The following is a 17833-nucleotide window of genomic DNA, read 5'->3' as shown; positions in this document are numbered from 1 at the left end:
CGCAGAACATGTAAACGTATCACCGTGATACGTAATCAATAATCAATTATTGATTGCTATAGTTCCAATACATGATCGTAAAGCAGCTTTTTAAGAAGACAAAGCGGTTGCCTGCGTAAAAAACGTATACTTAATTTTCAAGACGTATTTAAGCAAAACGATAATCAATAAATCCACGACCACTCATCATTTAAATCACATTTTTCATTCACACATGTCGACCGATTAACAACGAGGTTCGCACGGACGCTTAGTTTTTAAATTGCACTCAGGCGCCACCCTGGCAGCCTCGCCCCCCTCTCCCCTCAGGAAACAGGGGTCCTTCGATGAGATGAAGCAGATGAGTCGGATTGTAAAGCTCAACAAACACTAAACATCACCAAGGTAAGAATAGTGAAAATCTATGGCCCTAGTGTGTGTCTGTGTGTAGTGTCGTTGTTGTATTGTGTGTTGCTGTGTGTGTCAGCGCCGCTCCATCATAAACACTGCAGGAGAGGTTAGCAACAGTTGTGGGTTTAGCTTCACGCCGCTACTTTCCCGCAGCGCAAAAGTTCTAAAGTTCCGTTTCTAAATTAACCTACGAGCTGTAAAAATGTGATAATGTAATGCAATGGTCGTGGTGAACTTCTGACTCATGTTCCCAGAGAGCTTTGTGTTGTTAAACGGCTGCTCAGCGGACGGCTAGCCGCTAGGCCGTCCAGCGCATCTCTATTGTCTCCTCATTGGGTGTGATCTATATCTATAGATCTATAACTCTATGTATCTATATATCTATAACTCTATGTATCTACAGATCTATAACTCTATGTTTCTCTTATCTATAACTCTATGTTTCTATAGCGTTATATCTCTAACTCTATGTATCTATATCCATTTATCTATAACTATATATCTATAGCTATAGATCTATATCTATATCTGTAACTATATATCTAGAACTCTATGTATCTATATCTATTGATCGATACATCTATATATATATATATACCTATATCCATAACTCTAAATCGATACTCTATCTATATCTATAACTTTATATCTATTTATCTATGTCATCTGCTATTCAATGTTAGATCATTGTGTACCATCCCCTGTGTATACTGATGTTTAAAGTGAACCACATTAAAATCAGTATCTACAGGGACAAGCAGATCCCACTTTATAAACGTGTATCAAAATACACCCTCTGCCAAAGTTGAAACAGTACCTGAACTAACATGAGTTGGTCCAGTTTAAACTCGCTGATCGGGTCCAGTCGCTATTTGTTGTAATAATCGCAGCCCGCGGGTCTAGCTTTGACTCAATGATTCATAATGTATTTATAATCTTATAATGTCTGTGGTGACAAACACGCCTTTGTTGTGGGAAGTCTAGTGAGGTGTTGGGGTTGGAGACCATTAGGAGAGCAGGCCCTGGGCGGTCTGTCGGTCACACCGGGCCCCCCCATTATATGGAGGTCAGACCAACTTTCTTATGCTGTTGTCATGTTGTCTCATGTTGTTTCTACCCACTCACTATTAGACGCTGATGGATTTAAATTAATCCATTGGAATGAATAAGGTCTCTCTCTCTCTCTCTCTCTCTCTCTCTCTCTCTCTGATCAGTAATCTGATCATTGGGATTAGCGGGGTGTCTGAGCGCGAGGCTGATAGCAGAGTTGAAACAAAGGGTGGATGTGTGTGTGTATGATAATAGTGATCTGATTGTGTGTAATAGTGATCTGATAGTAAGGTTTATATTACTGTATAATTGTGCTCTGATAGCGTGAAGCTGGGGCAGCAGCAGTCTGTGTGGTTTACTGGACTCCACTGCTAGACTGGCCACGTATCCATTACATGTCCTACGGCTACGGGTTAGAACCGTACTAATAGAATGATTAGGAAACAACATGTGAACAGAAACTGCCGTGTCTCGTTAAACCCGGTTAAAGAGACACTGGTGTACTGGTTAAAGGGGATGTAACACTTTCACAACAAGGGATGTTGTGAAAACATCCCCTCTGCTCGTTCCCATAGCAACTGGGGCCTCCTTGCTACATGAGCTCTGTGATGTGGCACTAGGCAACTAATGAGTCATGGCTGATTCCGTCCCCTATTGATTATTTATGCTATAAGTAACGACATCAGCTGCGCTTTCTTTGCGTGACTGGTGTGATGGATTCGTTTGGAGATAACGGACCCAATCGATAAGTATGTTATGTGAAGCTAGGGCTGGGCGATATTGCAAAAATTATTATGACGATTATTTTTTTGATATCGATATTAATCACGATATATAATTTGATACTGCTGAAGCCTGAAGAAACTAGAGTGTTCATTAGTTAAACCATACACTTTTGTTTATTACCATATTTGTGATAAGGGAACATTTAATCACATTTAAATATAAACATTTAACTTCACAAACATGATTTATCTGCCACCAACAGAATAATATAAGGTAGCTTGCCTTGTAACCTATTGAAAATAATGTAAATAAAAATAAAAGCTCTGACTTCTTCAACATTAAACTCCTTTGGCAGGGCTTCAGAAAACATCTTAAATCAACACAACCAACACATAAAAAGTAAAAAAGTGGATGAACAAAGGCCCTGGCACATGAACTGAACTTTAATATATAAAATATGAACTGTAAGTGCAAAATGTAAACATTGTAAAACCAGTTATTATGCTACATAAAATAATGTGTTTAAAACTAAAAGATCTGTGAATGACTATCACATCAAACTACTTTGGCAGGGAGGCAACAATCGTCATATCGTCCTAATCGACGTGAGTTTTATCACGATTAATAATCGTAATCGAATTGCCCAGCCCTTTGTGAAGCTCGATTTTGGTGCCTCCATGGCTGGACGCTATACAAGCGTGAGCTCCAACCGGAGAAGGTGTGGTCACGGCTGAACCAAATCGTGGTGACGAGACGTGATGTCACACTGAGGTGATGTCCCACTGAGGTGATGATGTCACACTGAGGTGATGCTGTCACACTCAGGTGATGTCACACTGACGTGATGCTGTCACACTGAGGTGTTGTCAAACTGACGTGATGTCATGTACATTGAACACTGGAACACGGAACACTTTCAGTCAATGACAAACAAGTATATTTGTTGTGACGTTCAAAACTGAGGATAGCAGTATTTGCATACCTGCGGATTGATTTATCCATCCTTGGAAGCATTTCCAAGTTAAAATGCTGGTCGAGCATACATCTCTTTGAGAGCAAATGTTACTTAGGTCTACATGTTGATTTTCGCTGTCGTCTTGTCGTGGTTACTACTCTTGGGTTATAACTGATTACCGACATATTCTTGGACCCAGCATTCCAAGTTATCTTTTGTTTGGAAAACGTGAGTGGATGATTTATATAAGTCTATTTCTACGGTGGCCAGTCTGTATTGATTTAAAACTCTTACAGACACTTTATTTATAGTTTACTACTGCTGGACGAATCTGTAATGTCTACAACTACACACTGACAGAGCCCCGCCTCCAGCCACACGATTGGTCGAAACACAGATGAAAAGAAAGGGAAACGACACCAATAACCAATAACTGGTCGGCCATTTGTGAGACTATTTCTAACCTAACAGTATACATAGTGATTTGAATAGATGCGTGTTGTAAGGTATTCCCCCAATCGGTAAACAAAAAGTAACATGACCAAGCACATGACAGGACATAAAGACGACAACATTGTCCGTTTGTCTTGGTGTCTCCAAAATGGCTGACCGCGCAACCCTTTGCTCCCCTGCGTCCCACAGTCCATGTGAGGAGAGGGACGTCCCAGGATCCACCATGGGTGACGCGGAGCTGGAGCTGTCCCCCTCCCCCCCAGAGGCAGAGCCCTCCCCTGTGCAGCCCTCCCCCACGCCCTCCCCCTCCCCGTCCATTTCCATCACCTCCTCCCCGTCCCTCTCCCTGCCCTCCACCCCGTCCTCGGGCCCCCACCACCACGGCCCTCGCCGGAGCCCCAGCCCCAGCGAGGGCCACGGCGGCTCCAGCCCCGCCCTGGACGTCATCTCGGAGGCCATGGGGGAGCTTACGCTGGTCATCGACCCCGAGGTGGCCAAGCGGGCGTGTCAGGAGGTGCTGCTGAAGGTGAAGCAGCAGCAGGGGGTGGAGGAGGGCCCCGAGGTCAACGGCCGCGACGCCGCCGCCACCACGGCCGCGACGACATCGGAGCACGGCCTCCCCAACGGTGACCTCGGCCGCCCCGGGTCCTCCGGCGCGGCCACGGGCGGCGGCGGCGGCGTCTGCGGCGTGGGCGTCAAGGCCCCCCTCCTCCGGGAGGAGGAGGACCCCTCGGCGGCGGCCAAGAGCGCCCGGCGGCGGCAGCGGCACAACCCGTCCAAGCAGTCGTGGCTACTGCGGCTGTTTGAGTCCAAGCTGTTTGACGTCTCCATGGCGATCTCCTACCTGCACAACTCCAAGGAGCCCGGCGTGCAGGCCTACATCGGCAACCGGCTCTTCAGCTTCCCGCACGAGGACGTGGACTTCTACCTGCCCCAGCTGCTCAACATGTACGTGCACATGGACGAGGACGTGGGCGACGCCATCAAGCCCTACGTGGTGAGGACACGGGGGACGGGGAACAGCAAGTAGCCCCCCGTGGGGTTGGCGTCCGCTCTAGGCGGTTTGTTGAGCTAACGTCAGCGGGCTAGCTTGTGGCTGAAGAATGAATGAAGGGTTCAGAGTTAAACGGTTAAAAGAAAAGTCGTCCACAATTCAGTCCCCCTTAAACTTAGATTGTATTTCATCTTTTATAATCAGCGGACATGAAACAACTAAAATGTAAAAGACTCATCCTCACTTGAGTCACCCGTAAACCTTTATCAATTGAATGTTCTTTTAATTATGATGACCTGAAACAGCTAGAATGTCGTTCTCTTATTTAGCTGATGTCCTCTAGAGGCTCATACGGGGCCGTTCTACTGTTTGTTTGCGAGGGCTGCAAACAAAGGCGCTGTGCATGAATGGCTCCGGTGCCTTCGTCTGAGTGAACTCCCCGAGCCAAGTAGCCGCTGTCACATGGGATTAAAGCATGCCCTGTTGTTGTAACCACCACAGACTTCCCCCCGGCACAGCTGAAGATGTTTGTTTTGAAACGTTCGTCATAGTCGTGTGCGTGCGTGCACGTGTCCTGCCTGTGTGGGTACATGTGTTTGTGCTTGTGTGCGTGCGTGTGTGTGTGTGCTTGTGTGAATCTGCCAACATGTGCTGTTTTTAATATTTAGTGTTTGCTACTATTTGAGTGTCTTAATTCACCGAGACTTTGTCAATAAGGCACCATAGCGGTGAGGCCTCCTCCCGAAAGAAGGACTCCAGGCACACGGCAGGACCTGTCGGTACCTGTCCTCTGGGAGCCGGCCTGCCTAGGCCCTCGGTCCCACATTTACATTTAGGGCGTTCAGCAGACGCTTTTATCCAAAGCGACTTACAATACGTAAATTTTTCAGAGGAAAGAGAAACAGCAATACATCGGTGTCGGTACAGTGAGGACGTTCATAGAACCAAGGGCCAAGCAGTAACAATCGCCAAGTTAACCCATTCCCCGTATACAGCAAAGATAGCTAGGATAAGATGCTACATGATGCTAAGTACAGGACGTACAACGTACAATAAGTGTGTAAGAGGGGTCTTGTCTCGTCCTCCTGTCCGTCCCCCTGTCCGTCCCCCTGTCTGTCCTCCTGTCCGTCCCCCTGTCTGTCCTCCTGTCTGTCCCCCTGTCCGTCCCCCTGTCTGTCCTCCTGTCCGTCCCCCTGTCTGTCCTCCTGTCTGTCCCCCTGTCCGTCCCCCTGTCTGTCCTCCTGTCTGTCCCCCTGTTTGTTCCCCTGTCTGTCCTCCTGTCTGTCCCCCTGTGGGTCCCCCTGTCTGTCCTGCTGTCTGTGCCCCCGGTGCTCACCTCTGTCCTCCTGTCCGTCCCCCTGTCCGTCCCCCTGTCCGTCCCTCTGTCTGTCCTCCTGTCTGTCCCCCTGTTTGTTCCCCTGTCTGTCCCCCTGTCTGTCCTGCTGTCTGTCCCCCCGGTGCTCACCTCTGCCCTCCTGTCTGTCCCCCTGTCTGCCCTCCTGTCTGTCCCCCTGTCTGTCCCCCTGTCTGTCCCCCTGTCTGTCCCCCTGTCTCCCCCCGGTGCTCACCTCTGCCCTCCTGTCTGTCCTCCTGTCTGTCCCCCTGTCTGTCCCCCTGTCTCCCCCCGGTGCTCACCTCTGCCCTCCTGTCTGTCCCCCTGTCTGTTCCCCTGTCTGTCCCCCTGTCTGTCGCCCTTCTCCCCCCGGTGCTCACCTCTGCCCTCCTGTCTGTCCCCCTGTCTGTCCCCCTGGCTGTCCCCCTGTCTGTCCCCTTGTCTGTCCCCCAGTCTCTCCCCCAGTCTATCCCCCTGTCTCCCCCCGGGTGCTCACCTCTGCCCTGCTCTGTGTTGGGCTGCAGGTCCACCGCTGTCGGCAGAGCATCTCCTTCTCCCTGCAGTGTGCCTGGCTCCTGGGCGCCTACTCCTCGGACATGCACATCTCCACGCAGAGACACTCTCGCGGCACCAAGCTCCGCAAGCTCATCCTGTCTGACGAGCTGAAGCCGGCCGGGGCGCGGGCGCGACGCGACCCGCCCACCCTCTCCCTGTTCTGCCCCTCGGCCGGCGGGGCCAAGACCCTCCACACGGGGGCGGCGGCGGCAGGTGGGCTGGGCGGCGAGCACAGCCTGTCGCCCTCCAAGCGCACCCACCAGCGCTCCAAGTCGGACGCCACGGTCAGCGTGAGCCTCAGCAGCAACCTGAAGAGGACGTCCAGTAACCCCAGGGTGGAGAGCAACCAGGAGGAGGTAAGAGGTCCATCACCGCCATCTAGAGCGTTAGAGAGCCACAAGGAGGAGGTCATCACCATCTAGAGCGTTAGAGAGCCACCAGGAGGAGGTCCATCACCATCTAGAGCGTTAGAGAGCCACAAGAAGGAGGTCATCACCATCTAGAGCGTTAGAGAGCCACCAGGAGGAGGTCATCACCATCTAGAGCGTTAGAGAGCCACCAGAAGGAGGTCATCACCATCTAGAGCGTTAGAGAGCCACAAGGAGGGAGCCGTCGCCCTCTAGAGCGTTAGAGAGCCACAAGGAGGGAGCCGTCGCCCTCTAGAGCGTTAGAGAGCCACAAGGAGGGAGCCGTCGCCCTCTAGAGCGTTAGAGAGCCACCAGGAGGAGGTTATCAACATCTAGAGCGTTAGAGAGCCACACAAGGGAGGTCATCAACATCTAGAGCGTTAGAGAGCCACACAAGGGAGGTCATCAACATCTAGAGCGTTAGAGAGCCACAAGAAGGAGGTCATCACCATCTAGAGCGTTAGAGAGCCACCAGGAGGAGGTCATCACCATCTAGAGCGTTAGAGAGCCACAAGAAGGAGGTCATCACCATCTAGAGCGTTAGAGAGCCACCAGGAGGAGGTCATCACCATCTAGAGCTTTAGAGAGCCACAAGAAGGAGGTCCATCACCGCCATCTAGAGCGTTAGAGAGCCACAAGGAGGAGGTCATCACCATCTAGAGCGTTAGAGAGCCACAAGAAGGAGGTCCTTCACCGCCATCTAGAGCGTTAGAGAGCCACCAGGAGGAGGTCATCACCATCTAGAGCGTTAGAGAGCCACAAGGAGGGAGCCGTCGCCCTCTAGAGCTTTAGAGAGCCACCAGGAGGAGGTCATCACCGTCTAGAGCGTTAGAGAGCCACCAGGAGGAGGTCATCACCGTCTAGAGCGTTAGAGAGCCACAAGGATGAGGTCCATCACCATCTAGAGCGTTAGAGAGCCACCAGGAGGAGGTCATCACCATCTAGAGCGTTAGAGAGCCACAAGGATGAGGTCCATCACCATCTAGAGCGTTAGAGAGCCACCAGGAGGAGGTCATCACCATCTAGAGCTTTAGAGAGCCACAAGCAGGAGGTCCTCCATCATCTAGATCTTCTAACAGTAACTAATCGACCTGCTCTGTCTCTGAATGACCTACAACAAACAAACCAGTCTGTTTCCATCTCTTATGAAACAGAATGTCTCGCCCTGCACCAGGGTGAGAGATCAGACTCAATAGATTGACAACAGCAATGTTATGATTACTCAGTACTGATGACCTGACTTGACCTTTTGACCTCTAGACCCTTTCCCCGGACAGCGCCTCCAGCTGTGACAGTCTTGACTTTGAGTTTGAGTCTAAGACGGGTCCAGTAAGTTCATCACCTGATCCCACCAGGCTCTCACTGGTGCATTCTGGGAACAACCAATGATGAGCTGTGTGTTTAGGGGGTTCTGGTTGAGGGGCGTGTGCGTCGGAGCGAGGTCAGGCACCAGGCATGGATCCATGTCTCTGGGCCCCTCTGATGGACTGATCGGGTTCTGGTTATGGGTTGTGATCTGGTTTGGCTCGTGGTTCTGTTCCTATCTTCCCTCTCTCTCTCTCTATCCCCTCGACACCCAATCGTAACAGAATGCAGAACACCGATTGAACCGGCTCGCCCCACTTTGGTGTCCCCCTCAGGTTGAAATCAATCCGTAGACGTGCTCCCCTCCTGGTTCCGTGGTGTGACAACGTTTCCTGTTTACTGGATGATTCCTCCGTACTCCTACCGACGTTTGTAGAATTGAACCCCCGAGCATTCACCCGTTCACTCCTAACTGCCGTTCTTCTTCTCCTGTGTTTGTCTCCGTTGCCTCCCTGCCTGCCGACAACCAACCCCCTGGACCATGTACCGTCTCCTGCACTGGTCTGTCCCTCCATCCACTGGTCTGTCCCTCCATCCACTGGTCTGTCCCTCCATCCACTGGTCTTACCACCATCCACTGGTCTGCCCATCTCTCCGTTCTTCTATGTTTCATCCATCCGTCCATGCACCGTCCACCCACACGTTCATCTTTGTCCCATCCATTCATTCTTCCATGTACCACCCATTTATTCATTCATCTTTAATTCATTCATTCATTAATCCATGCACCATCTATTCTTCCATGTGCAACCAATTCATTCGTTCATCCGTGTGCCATCCATGTAACATCCATCCATCCACCCCTTCATTCATCCATCCACCCCTTCATTCATCCATCCACCCCTCCATTCATCCATCCACCCCTTCATTCATCCATCCACCCCTTCATTCATCCATCCACCCCTTCATTCATCCACCCACCCCTCCATTCATCCACCCACCCCTCCATTCATCCATCCACCCCTTCTTTCATCCATCCACCCCTTCATCCATCCATCCACCCCTTCATTCATCCATCCACCCCTTCATTCATCCATCCACCCCTTCATTCATCCATCCACCCCTCCATTCATCCATCCACCCCTTCATTCATCCATCCAACCCTTCATTCATCCATCCACCCCTCCATTCATCCATCCACCCCTTCTTTCATCCATCCACCCCTTCATTCATCCATCCACCCCTTCATTCAACCATCCACCCCTCCATTCACCCATCCACCCCTTCATTCATCCATCCACCCCTCCATTCATCCATCCACCCCTTCATTCAACCATCAACCCCTCCATTCACCCATCCACCCCTTCATTCATCCATCCACCCCTCCATTCATCCATCCACCCCTTCATTCATCCATCCACCCCTCCATTCATCCATCCACCCCTTCATTCATCCATCCACCCCTCCATTCATCCATCCACCCCTCCATTCATCCATCCACCCCTTCTTTCATCCATCCACCCCTTCTTGCGTCCATCCACCCCCCCTCCTCCATCCGCGGCCCCCCCCCAGACGGTGCGTCTGACCCCCCAGAGGGAGTTCATCAAGTCCCTGATGGGCATCGGGAAGCGCCTGGCCACGCTGCCCACCAAGGAGCAGAAGACCCAGCGGCTCATCTCGGAGCTGTCGCTGCTCAACCACAAGCTGCCGGCGCGCGTCTGGCTGCCCACCGCGCCCTTCGACCACCACGTGGTCCGCGTGCCGCACTCCCAGGCCGTGGTGCTCAACTCCAAGGACAAGGTGGGGCTCGCGCGCGCGCACGCACACACACACACACACAGGGGCACGGGGAAGGTTTGGGGAGGGCGCTGGTGGACGGCGGAGGGGGGCGCTTTGTGTTGCCGTGCAGGAGGTTGGCGCACCAACAATCCCTGGGGGTTGGAGGACGGTTGGTTTGACCATAACCACAACAGGTGTGCCAGCCTCACCCGGCCCCGGGGGCCAATCAGTCTGACGCGGGGGGGCAGGTGAGGCGGCTGAGACCAGCCGTCATCCACACCTACACCCCACATGTGCATAGACAGACCGACACTTACACTTACACGAAAACTAAGGATTTCGGACGAATCGGATAAAGGTGCATGAGGGAACCAGGGCGGTATCACAGAAAGACCTACTGAGTCAGGATGTCATTGGATGATAAGGTGAGCGTTGTTGTGGGACCGACCGTAGGGAAGGAACAAGGAGTTCCCTGTGTGGAGGAGCGAGGTCATCAGTAGGGCCTTGGAGCCTGGGTCTGTCATGTGTGTGATGCGTATTAGCATGAGAGTATTGGCTATCTTGCTATCACAAGATAGGGTCTTGGGTAGACGGGGCCCTAGGTAGACCGGCCCTGCACTTTGTGTGTGTAGGAGTCATTAACACACAGCTGTGTGGTATCATGTAGTAGACGACAAAGGTAATGTAAGACCAGGTTATATAATTGGTTGCTCGTGTCTGCGGTTTCGCTGTAATCTGCTTGACTCATCGTGGTATCACGCTTGTGGTCTGAAGCGACTTGTTTGCGAATCACATCAGAGTCATATAACAATAAACAGAATCAGTCATTTTATTTCCTTCCTTATGACCCCTCGTGCTTGCGGTGCCGTTGTTTAACAAAGGAACGACTTCCCTTATTCCGTTGAGAAGACTACACTTTGATCACTTAACCCAACAGGTTTACTACTGAACAATCAGATCATACAGTCAGATTCGGAGCAGCCACAAAAGAAGATTTGCATGCTGCTGCTGTGGCTTTATGTCCGTGTTGAATCAGTCTGACTGTGAACCATCTCTTAAATTATGAAAGGACAAGAGGAGCAGAACAATATGAATACAAACACAAAGGTAATGGGGACTCGGACTGGGCAGTCCTGCAACGTTACGAGGAACAGCTGGGGACACATGTTTTGAAGACATTCAATGTGGCCAATAAGGTTACAAATACAGTTAACATATCGCTGTGTATATGATCCACCTCATATCACATATATGGCAACCTTCCGGTTACAACCCATGACTCAGTGTAGAGCAGCGTTTCCCCCAGAAAATGTCTTAGTCAAGGAGGCCAAAGGGTGGGTCAAAAAGCTCTGGCACGACTATTGCTTTGAACAGTATTACCGATGCATTATTTATTTATTATTATTTTTTTGTACTTGTTGGAAGTATGTTTTCTTTCCCTACGAGAGTTTTGTACTTTGTTAATGCATAATAAAAATAATAATTATATATATATTAAAAAATTTTTTTTTTTTTTTTTAAATACATTGGTAGTCAAGGCGGGGGCCTACTGCTGTTAAGGCGGCCTTAGCCGCGCAGTGCCGGGGGAAACACTGGTGCAGTGGTGTCCTTGAGCAGGGCGCCTCACCCTAAAGGGCTGATTATGGCCTCCCGTCAACGCAGCGACCACGCAGACGCTTCGACGCAGCCCTGAACCTTCACGGTCCTACGCATGATCACGGGACCGTCGTAAGTCTCCCGCGACAAAAGCGCCTGCCGAACGTAAGCATCAACGTCCGTCCCCAGGCGCCGTACCTGATCTACGTGGAGGTTCTGGAGTGCGAGAACTTCGAGACGTCGTCGGTGCCGACGCGGATCCCCGAGACGCGGATCCGCAGCACGCGCTCGGTGGAGAACCTGCCCCAGTGCGGCGTGACGGCAGAGCAGCGCACCGCCTCCTTCTCCACCGTGCCCAACTACGACAACGACGACGAGGCCTGGTCCGTGGACGACATGGGCGAGCTGCAGGTGGAGGTGAGGGGGCGGGGCTAGAGGGGGAGGTGAGGGGGGGGGGGGGGGGGGGGGGGGGGGGGGCTAGAGGTGGTCCAGATGAAGGGCGTGATGAGGATGGTGAGGTAACCGGGGACAACGGGATGATGGAGGGCCGATGGAGAAGTGACAGAGAAAGAGGGAACAATGGAGGGTTTTTATTAGCGAACACGTCTACGTGTCCATAGTAACGCGTGCATTCACATCTCCCCCCTCCGTCCAGCTGCCAGATGTGCACACCAACAGCTGTGACAACATCAGCCAGTTCTCTGTGGACAGCATCACCAGCCTGGAGAGCAAGGAGCCTGTCTTCATCGCCGCTGGGGACATCAGGTACTCACTCACTCACTCACTCACATACTCACTAGTGATAAACACACACACTCAATCACTCAATCACAGCCTCACTCACTCACTCACTCACTCACTCACTCACTCACTCACTCACTCACTCACTCACTCACTCACTCACATACTCACTAGTGATACACACACACACTCAATCACTCAATCACAGCCTCACTCACTCACTCACTCACTCACACAGACGACAAACCCAACTCATGACGTTTGTCCCACAAAGTGTAATCATAATGTCGAAGCCCCTTCGCCTGCTTAACAAGTATCAGGTAGACGGATAAAACGCCCATCCAGGCAAACACCTGGAGAATTAGGAGACGAGGGCGAGTGGAGCCCCCACAGAACCATTAATGGAACGCTGCCATCGACTTCAACGCTGCCGTTTCCTGTCGTCAGTGACCTTCATAACCCGGGTGTCTGCCCTCTCTCCCGCCAGGCGGCGTCTCTCGGAGCAGCTGGCCCACACCCCCACCACCTTCAAGAGGGACCCCGAGGACCCCTCGGCCGTGGCCCTCAAGGAGCCCTGGCTGGAGAAAGTCAGGTGAGCGCTGCTGCCCCCTGCTGGTGGAGGGCTGCAGGTTCAGCCTCACCCAGGGAACGGAGCCAACCAATGCTTTAAATTAAAGATAAAAATACAGTTGAACTCTGTCCTAGGCTGGGGCGAATACTTAATTTTGGAGTACTTTATTTATTTATAGATTTGATTAGATTGGATCACTTTATTGCCAGGTTAAAAAAAAGGCAATGCACACGCAGGGTCATACAGTACGGAAAAGACAATGACACAGACAATCATTCAAGCCAGTAAAAAGATAAGATAAAAAGATGTTGTGCACTTGCTATTATATATCCTGCTTCAAAACGTAATACATAATACACGATACATAAGAAACACAATAAAAACAAACGATATATAAAACAGGTCCGTAAAAAAAGGAGGCTATCTTGGATATTAACCAGCCATGCCGACACTCCGGTTTGAGGACCTATGTGAACAGGTCTGGGTCTTGAGCGCAGCGCTGCCCTGCCCTGGAGCTCACTGCTGCTCCAGAACACAGACCCCCCCCCCCTGCCGTCTGAGTGCGGCCGTTCACCCCGTGTCCGTCTGTCCAGGCGTATCCGGGAGAACTCCCCGTACGGACACCTGCCCCACTGGAGGCTGCTCTCCGTCATCGTCAAGTGCGGAGACGACCTCAGGCAGGAGCTGCTGGCCTATCAGGTCCTTCAGCAGCTGCAGGTAACCCCTGACCTCTGACCCCTGACCTCTGACCCCTGACCTCTGGCCTTTGGTATGGTAGAGCGCTTTGAGTGGCCGCTGGTTAGTAAAGCACGGCAGATAGATAGATAGATAGATAGATAGATAGATAGATAGATAAGAATTATCTATCTATCTATCTATCTATCTATCTTTATTAATCCCTTCCCGAGGGATTAATAAAGATAGATAGATGGATAAGAATTATCTATCTATCTTTATTAATCCCTCTGGAAATAGCCCTACCAGCAGCAGCAAACAACACGTTACAAATAGAATAACGGTAAAGACCAACAAATATAAACAAATTATAAATGTGCAAAAGTACAAAATGCTGCATGCTAAATGCAAAATGCTAAGCATATAACAAAATGTCATGCAAAAAAATGACCTTCCCCCCCCCCCCTCCCCCTGCAGTGCGTGTGGGAGATGGAGCGCGTTCCGCTCTGGATCAAGCCCTACAAGATCCTGGTGCTGTCGTCGGACAGCGGCATGATCGAGCCGGTGGTGAACGCCGTGTCCATCCACCAGGTGAAGAAGCACAGCCAGCTGTCGCTGCTGGACTACTTCCTGCAGGAGCACGGCTGCCCCACCACCGAGGCCTTCCTCTCCGCCCAGAGGAACTTTGTGCAGAGCTGCGCCGGCTACAGCCTCATCTGCTACCTGCTGCAGGTCAAGGACCGGTGGGTGATGCTCTGCTGTTTTACAAAGAATGTGCATTCATTCATACATTCGCACAGCGACGGCGGTGTGAACCACGCCAGGTCGACAGCCAGCTCGTCGGGGAGCAGTCGGGGCGACGTGTCTCGCCCAGGGACACGTCGCCACTCCGCTAGGAAGAGCCGGGGATCGAACCAGCAACCCTCGGGTCACCGGCCGACCCGCTCTACCTCCTGAGTTACACGCCGCCCCTCGACGGCTGCTTTGCTTTCTACTCTTTTATATGATGGGTCTTCTTTGTTCTTGGTTTAAAGCTGGAGGGCAGTGAGGAACCGGCCGGAGGTCGCTAGGCTAAAACATGACTAAAACATGAGGCACTAGCCAGCACTTAGCACTCATTGCGCATGCCCGGAGTCTTCCTCAAACCCAGGCCGAAGGGCCTGGGTTTGAGGAAGACTCCGGGCATGCTCAATGAGTGCGAGGGGAGAGTGTAAACGCTGCCGAGTGTGTTTGGTTTATTGATTGCTGTCTGGGTTGTTAAGTCAATTTCAACAAATATGACTACAACTGCTTCTAAAATGTTGTCAAGGCTGTTTTTATTCTAATTATTGAGTGATTTTTTTTTTATCAAATGCCTGAATTTCGATCATTTTTACTGATTTTATTCTTCACCATACATTGTTATTGTAACAACATGGTTTTCACTTTATGTACATTTGGTTTGAAGTTAGCTTAATTACAGGTCAGAGTTCAGAGTTCACACATCTACTACTGCCTGTCCCTCCTCTGGTCTTGTTCCTGCGTCTGCGATAGTCATAACATTAACACTTTAACCCCCGCCCCCGTCTTCCCCCCACAGGCACAACGGGAACATCCTATTGGACGCCGAGGGCCACATCATCCACATCGACTTCGGCTTCATCCTATCGAGTTCCCCTAAGAACCTGGGCTTCGAGACGTCCGCCTTCAAGCTCACCTCTGAGTTCGTGGACGTGAGTGTGGGAGGGGGAGGGGCCTCTGTGTGATCACACTGCAGGTCCGGTGACAGGAACAGACCTCAGCCAACACACCTTCAGCTTCAGCACACGACACAAGGGTCTTCTGATCGTCATTCAGATGTGGGACATGGATCTTAACGTGGTCGTGTGACTGCAAGTCGCTTAAAGATTGGAGATGAAGATCATTGAGGACCTATTTAATTCGTCCCACATCTGTTCATATATCCCAGGTGGACATTCCCAGGTGTGATGTCACTAATGGCTGTGTTTGATGGTGGTTATTAGAGGGCTGGTAATGACTAATCGTCCTCACCCAGGGGGGGAAACATGAGCCCTGAATGGGAGTCACAGATCCTGCTCATAGTGGTGTGTGTGTGTGTGTGTGTGTGTGTGTGTGTGTGTGTGTGTGTGTGTGTGTGTGTGTGTGTGTGTGTGTGTGTGTGTGTGTGTGTACATGTGTCCGGTGTAATGTGTGTACATGCGTCAGATGTAATGTGTGTGTACATGTGTCAGGTGTAACAGTTGTGTTGTGTGTCTCCAGGTGATGGGCGGTCAGGACAGATATGGTGTGTGTGTGTGTGGTGTGTAACATGCGTTCTGTGTGTGTTCAGGTGATGGGCGGTCAGGACAGACATGGTGTGTGTGTGTGTGTGTGTGGTGTGTAACATGCGTTCTGTGTGTGTTCAGGTGATGGGCGGTCAGGACAGACATGGTGTGTGTGTGTGTGGTGTGTAACATGCGTGCTGTGTGTGTTCAGGTGATGGGCGGTCAGGACAGACATGGTGTGTGTGGTGTGTAACATGCGTGCTGTGTGTGTTCAGGTGATGGGCGGTCAGGACAGAGACATGTTCAACTACTACAAGATGCTGATGCTGCAGGGCCTGATCGCCGCCAGGAAGCACATGGACAAGGTCATCGCCATCGTGGAGATCATGCAGCAGGGTGAGCCTCTTTCACCCTCCTGACCACGCCCCCTTACTCCTGACCACACCCCTCTGGTGTAGCCACGCCCCCTGCCTCGGCCTGTCTGGTGCACGAGGAATAAAGCCTTCTCTTTGTGTTTGAATGACTTTGTGCTCTGTGACTACAAACTCTAAAATGTCTTTGTTTCCTTCTCCCATCTTGCCTCTGTCCCTTGCCTCTCCTTCGCTACTGTCTCTCTCTTCCTCCCTCCCTCCCTCCCCTTTCCCTCCCTCTCTCTCCCTCCCCGTCTCTCTCCCTTTCCCTCCTCTCCTCTCCCTCCCCCTGTCTCTCTCCCTTTCCCTCCTCTCCTCTCCCTCCCCGTCTCTCTCCCTTTCCCTCCTCTCCTCTCCCTCCCCGTCTCTCTCCCTTTCCCTCCTCTTCTCTCCCTCCCCCTGTCTCTCTCCCTTTCCCTCCTCTTCTCTCCCTCCCCCTGTGTCCTCTCCCTCCATCCCTCCCCCCTGTCTCCCTCCCCCCCCAGGCTCCCACCTGCCCTGTTTCCACGGCTCCGGGACCATCCGGGGGCTGAAGGAGCGCTTCCACATGTCGCTGACGGAGGAGCAGCTACAGGTGCTGGTGGAGCAGATGGTGGAGGGCTCCATGCGCTCCATCACCACCAAGCTCTACGACGGCTTCCAGTACTTCACCAACGGCATCATGTGACCTCCCCCCCTTCCCCTCAACCCCACCCCTCAAACTACACCCAACCTCCAACCGCACACACACACACACACACACACACACACACACACACACACACACACACCTATGGCGGACGTCTCCGGATGTCCTGGGACGGAGCGAGCGAGAGACAGTCGTAGAGAGAGAGAGACTCCGTGACGGAGCCTCTGCTTCGCCCAGGACGCCGAGGGGCGTCTCGCTGACTGAAGATGGGAGCGGCCCCACTGGGAGCGGCCCCAGTGACTGGGAGCTGTGGTCCCCCTGTTGAAACTGTTTTGTTGGTTTGTTTTGTTGTTTTTCTGTTGTTTGTGTTTGTGTCCTCACGGCGTGAAGCTCTAAGCCCCTCCGGGCTGATGACCCCACCCTGCTCTAAGGCGACCACTCAGTGACTAAACTACAGGAGGTGGACGGGTGACCAATGAGGCTGGACCAAGAGAGAAACACTAGCGTCTGATTGGGCGGATGTCAACCCAAAGGTCCCGCCCGCCTCCCCCAAAGCAGACGCACAAACACTCGCTCTGAGGTCGAGACTCCCTGTGGACAAACTCTCCTGATCTCACTTCCCAAACGCAGTCTCCTCCGTTTCTATGGCGATTCCCCCCCCCCCCCCCCCCCCCCCCACGCTGTCTGGGGAAATGAAGATGACAGAATGATGAAGAAAGGGGCGTCGGCCCGCCTCAGACCAAACCCGACTTTGAAACGTTTTGTGTATTTTGTTTTTGATTTTCAACATTTCATCGGATCGGAGAGACGAAGAGTCGCCTCGATTTAGTTTATATTTTATTTTCGTGTTTTTCCAAACGTTAAAATCTCTTCAATGCAAAACAGAACGATCAAACCAAAAGGTGGCGGCCAGGACGGATGTGAGACATGTGAGGGAGAGCGAGGAGGAGAAGGAGGGAGAGAGAGGGGAGGAGGAGAGAGAGCGCTAGGGTGCTCCCGTC

General features: G+C 51.7%; 1 protein-coding gene across 4 annotated transcripts in view; it reads left to right on the top strand.

Annotated features, from left to right (window-relative positions):
• The first annotated feature begins 315 nt into the window (after positions 1 to 315).
• pi4kb (phosphatidylinositol 4-kinase, catalytic, beta) overlaps positions 316 to 17833 on the top strand; it is a 17670-nt gene continuing 152 nt past the window's right edge. The window contains exons 1-13 of one of the 4 annotated variants that reach the window (XM_079743335.1): positions 316 to 384; positions 3764 to 4571; positions 6426 to 6812; positions 8124 to 8192; positions 9741 to 9968; positions 11733 to 11960; positions 12199 to 12308; positions 12772 to 12876; positions 13449 to 13572; positions 14008 to 14273; positions 15110 to 15242; positions 16070 to 16190; positions 16690 to 17833. The exon at positions 16690 to 17833 is cut by the window's right edge and continues 152 nt beyond it. In XM_079743335.1, coding sequence (XP_079599461.1) covers positions 3798 to 4571; positions 6426 to 6812; positions 8124 to 8192; positions 9741 to 9968; positions 11733 to 11960; positions 12199 to 12308; positions 12772 to 12876; positions 13449 to 13572; positions 14008 to 14273; positions 15110 to 15242; positions 16070 to 16190; positions 16690 to 16871 — 2727 coding nt within the window. In that variant the 5' untranslated portion in view covers positions 316 to 384; positions 3764 to 3797 and the 3' untranslated portion in view covers positions 16872 to 17833. Of the gene's footprint in view, positions 385 to 3763; positions 4572 to 6425; positions 6813 to 7107; positions 7185 to 7793; positions 8193 to 9740; positions 9969 to 11732; positions 11961 to 12198; positions 12309 to 12771; positions 12877 to 13448; positions 13573 to 14007; positions 14274 to 15109; positions 15243 to 16069; positions 16191 to 16689 lie in introns of those variants that run through there. The other 3 variants (XM_079743337.1, XM_079743336.1, XM_079743338.1) reach the window with 3 other exon arrangements.

This window comes from Pollachius pollachius (assembly GCF_949987615.1).
Source record: "Pollachius pollachius genome assembly, chromosome: 1".
NCBI classification, from domain to species: Eukaryota; Metazoa; Chordata; class Actinopteri; order Gadiformes; family Gadidae; genus Pollachius; species Pollachius pollachius.
This window is presented reverse-complemented; position numbering and strand designations above follow the sequence as displayed.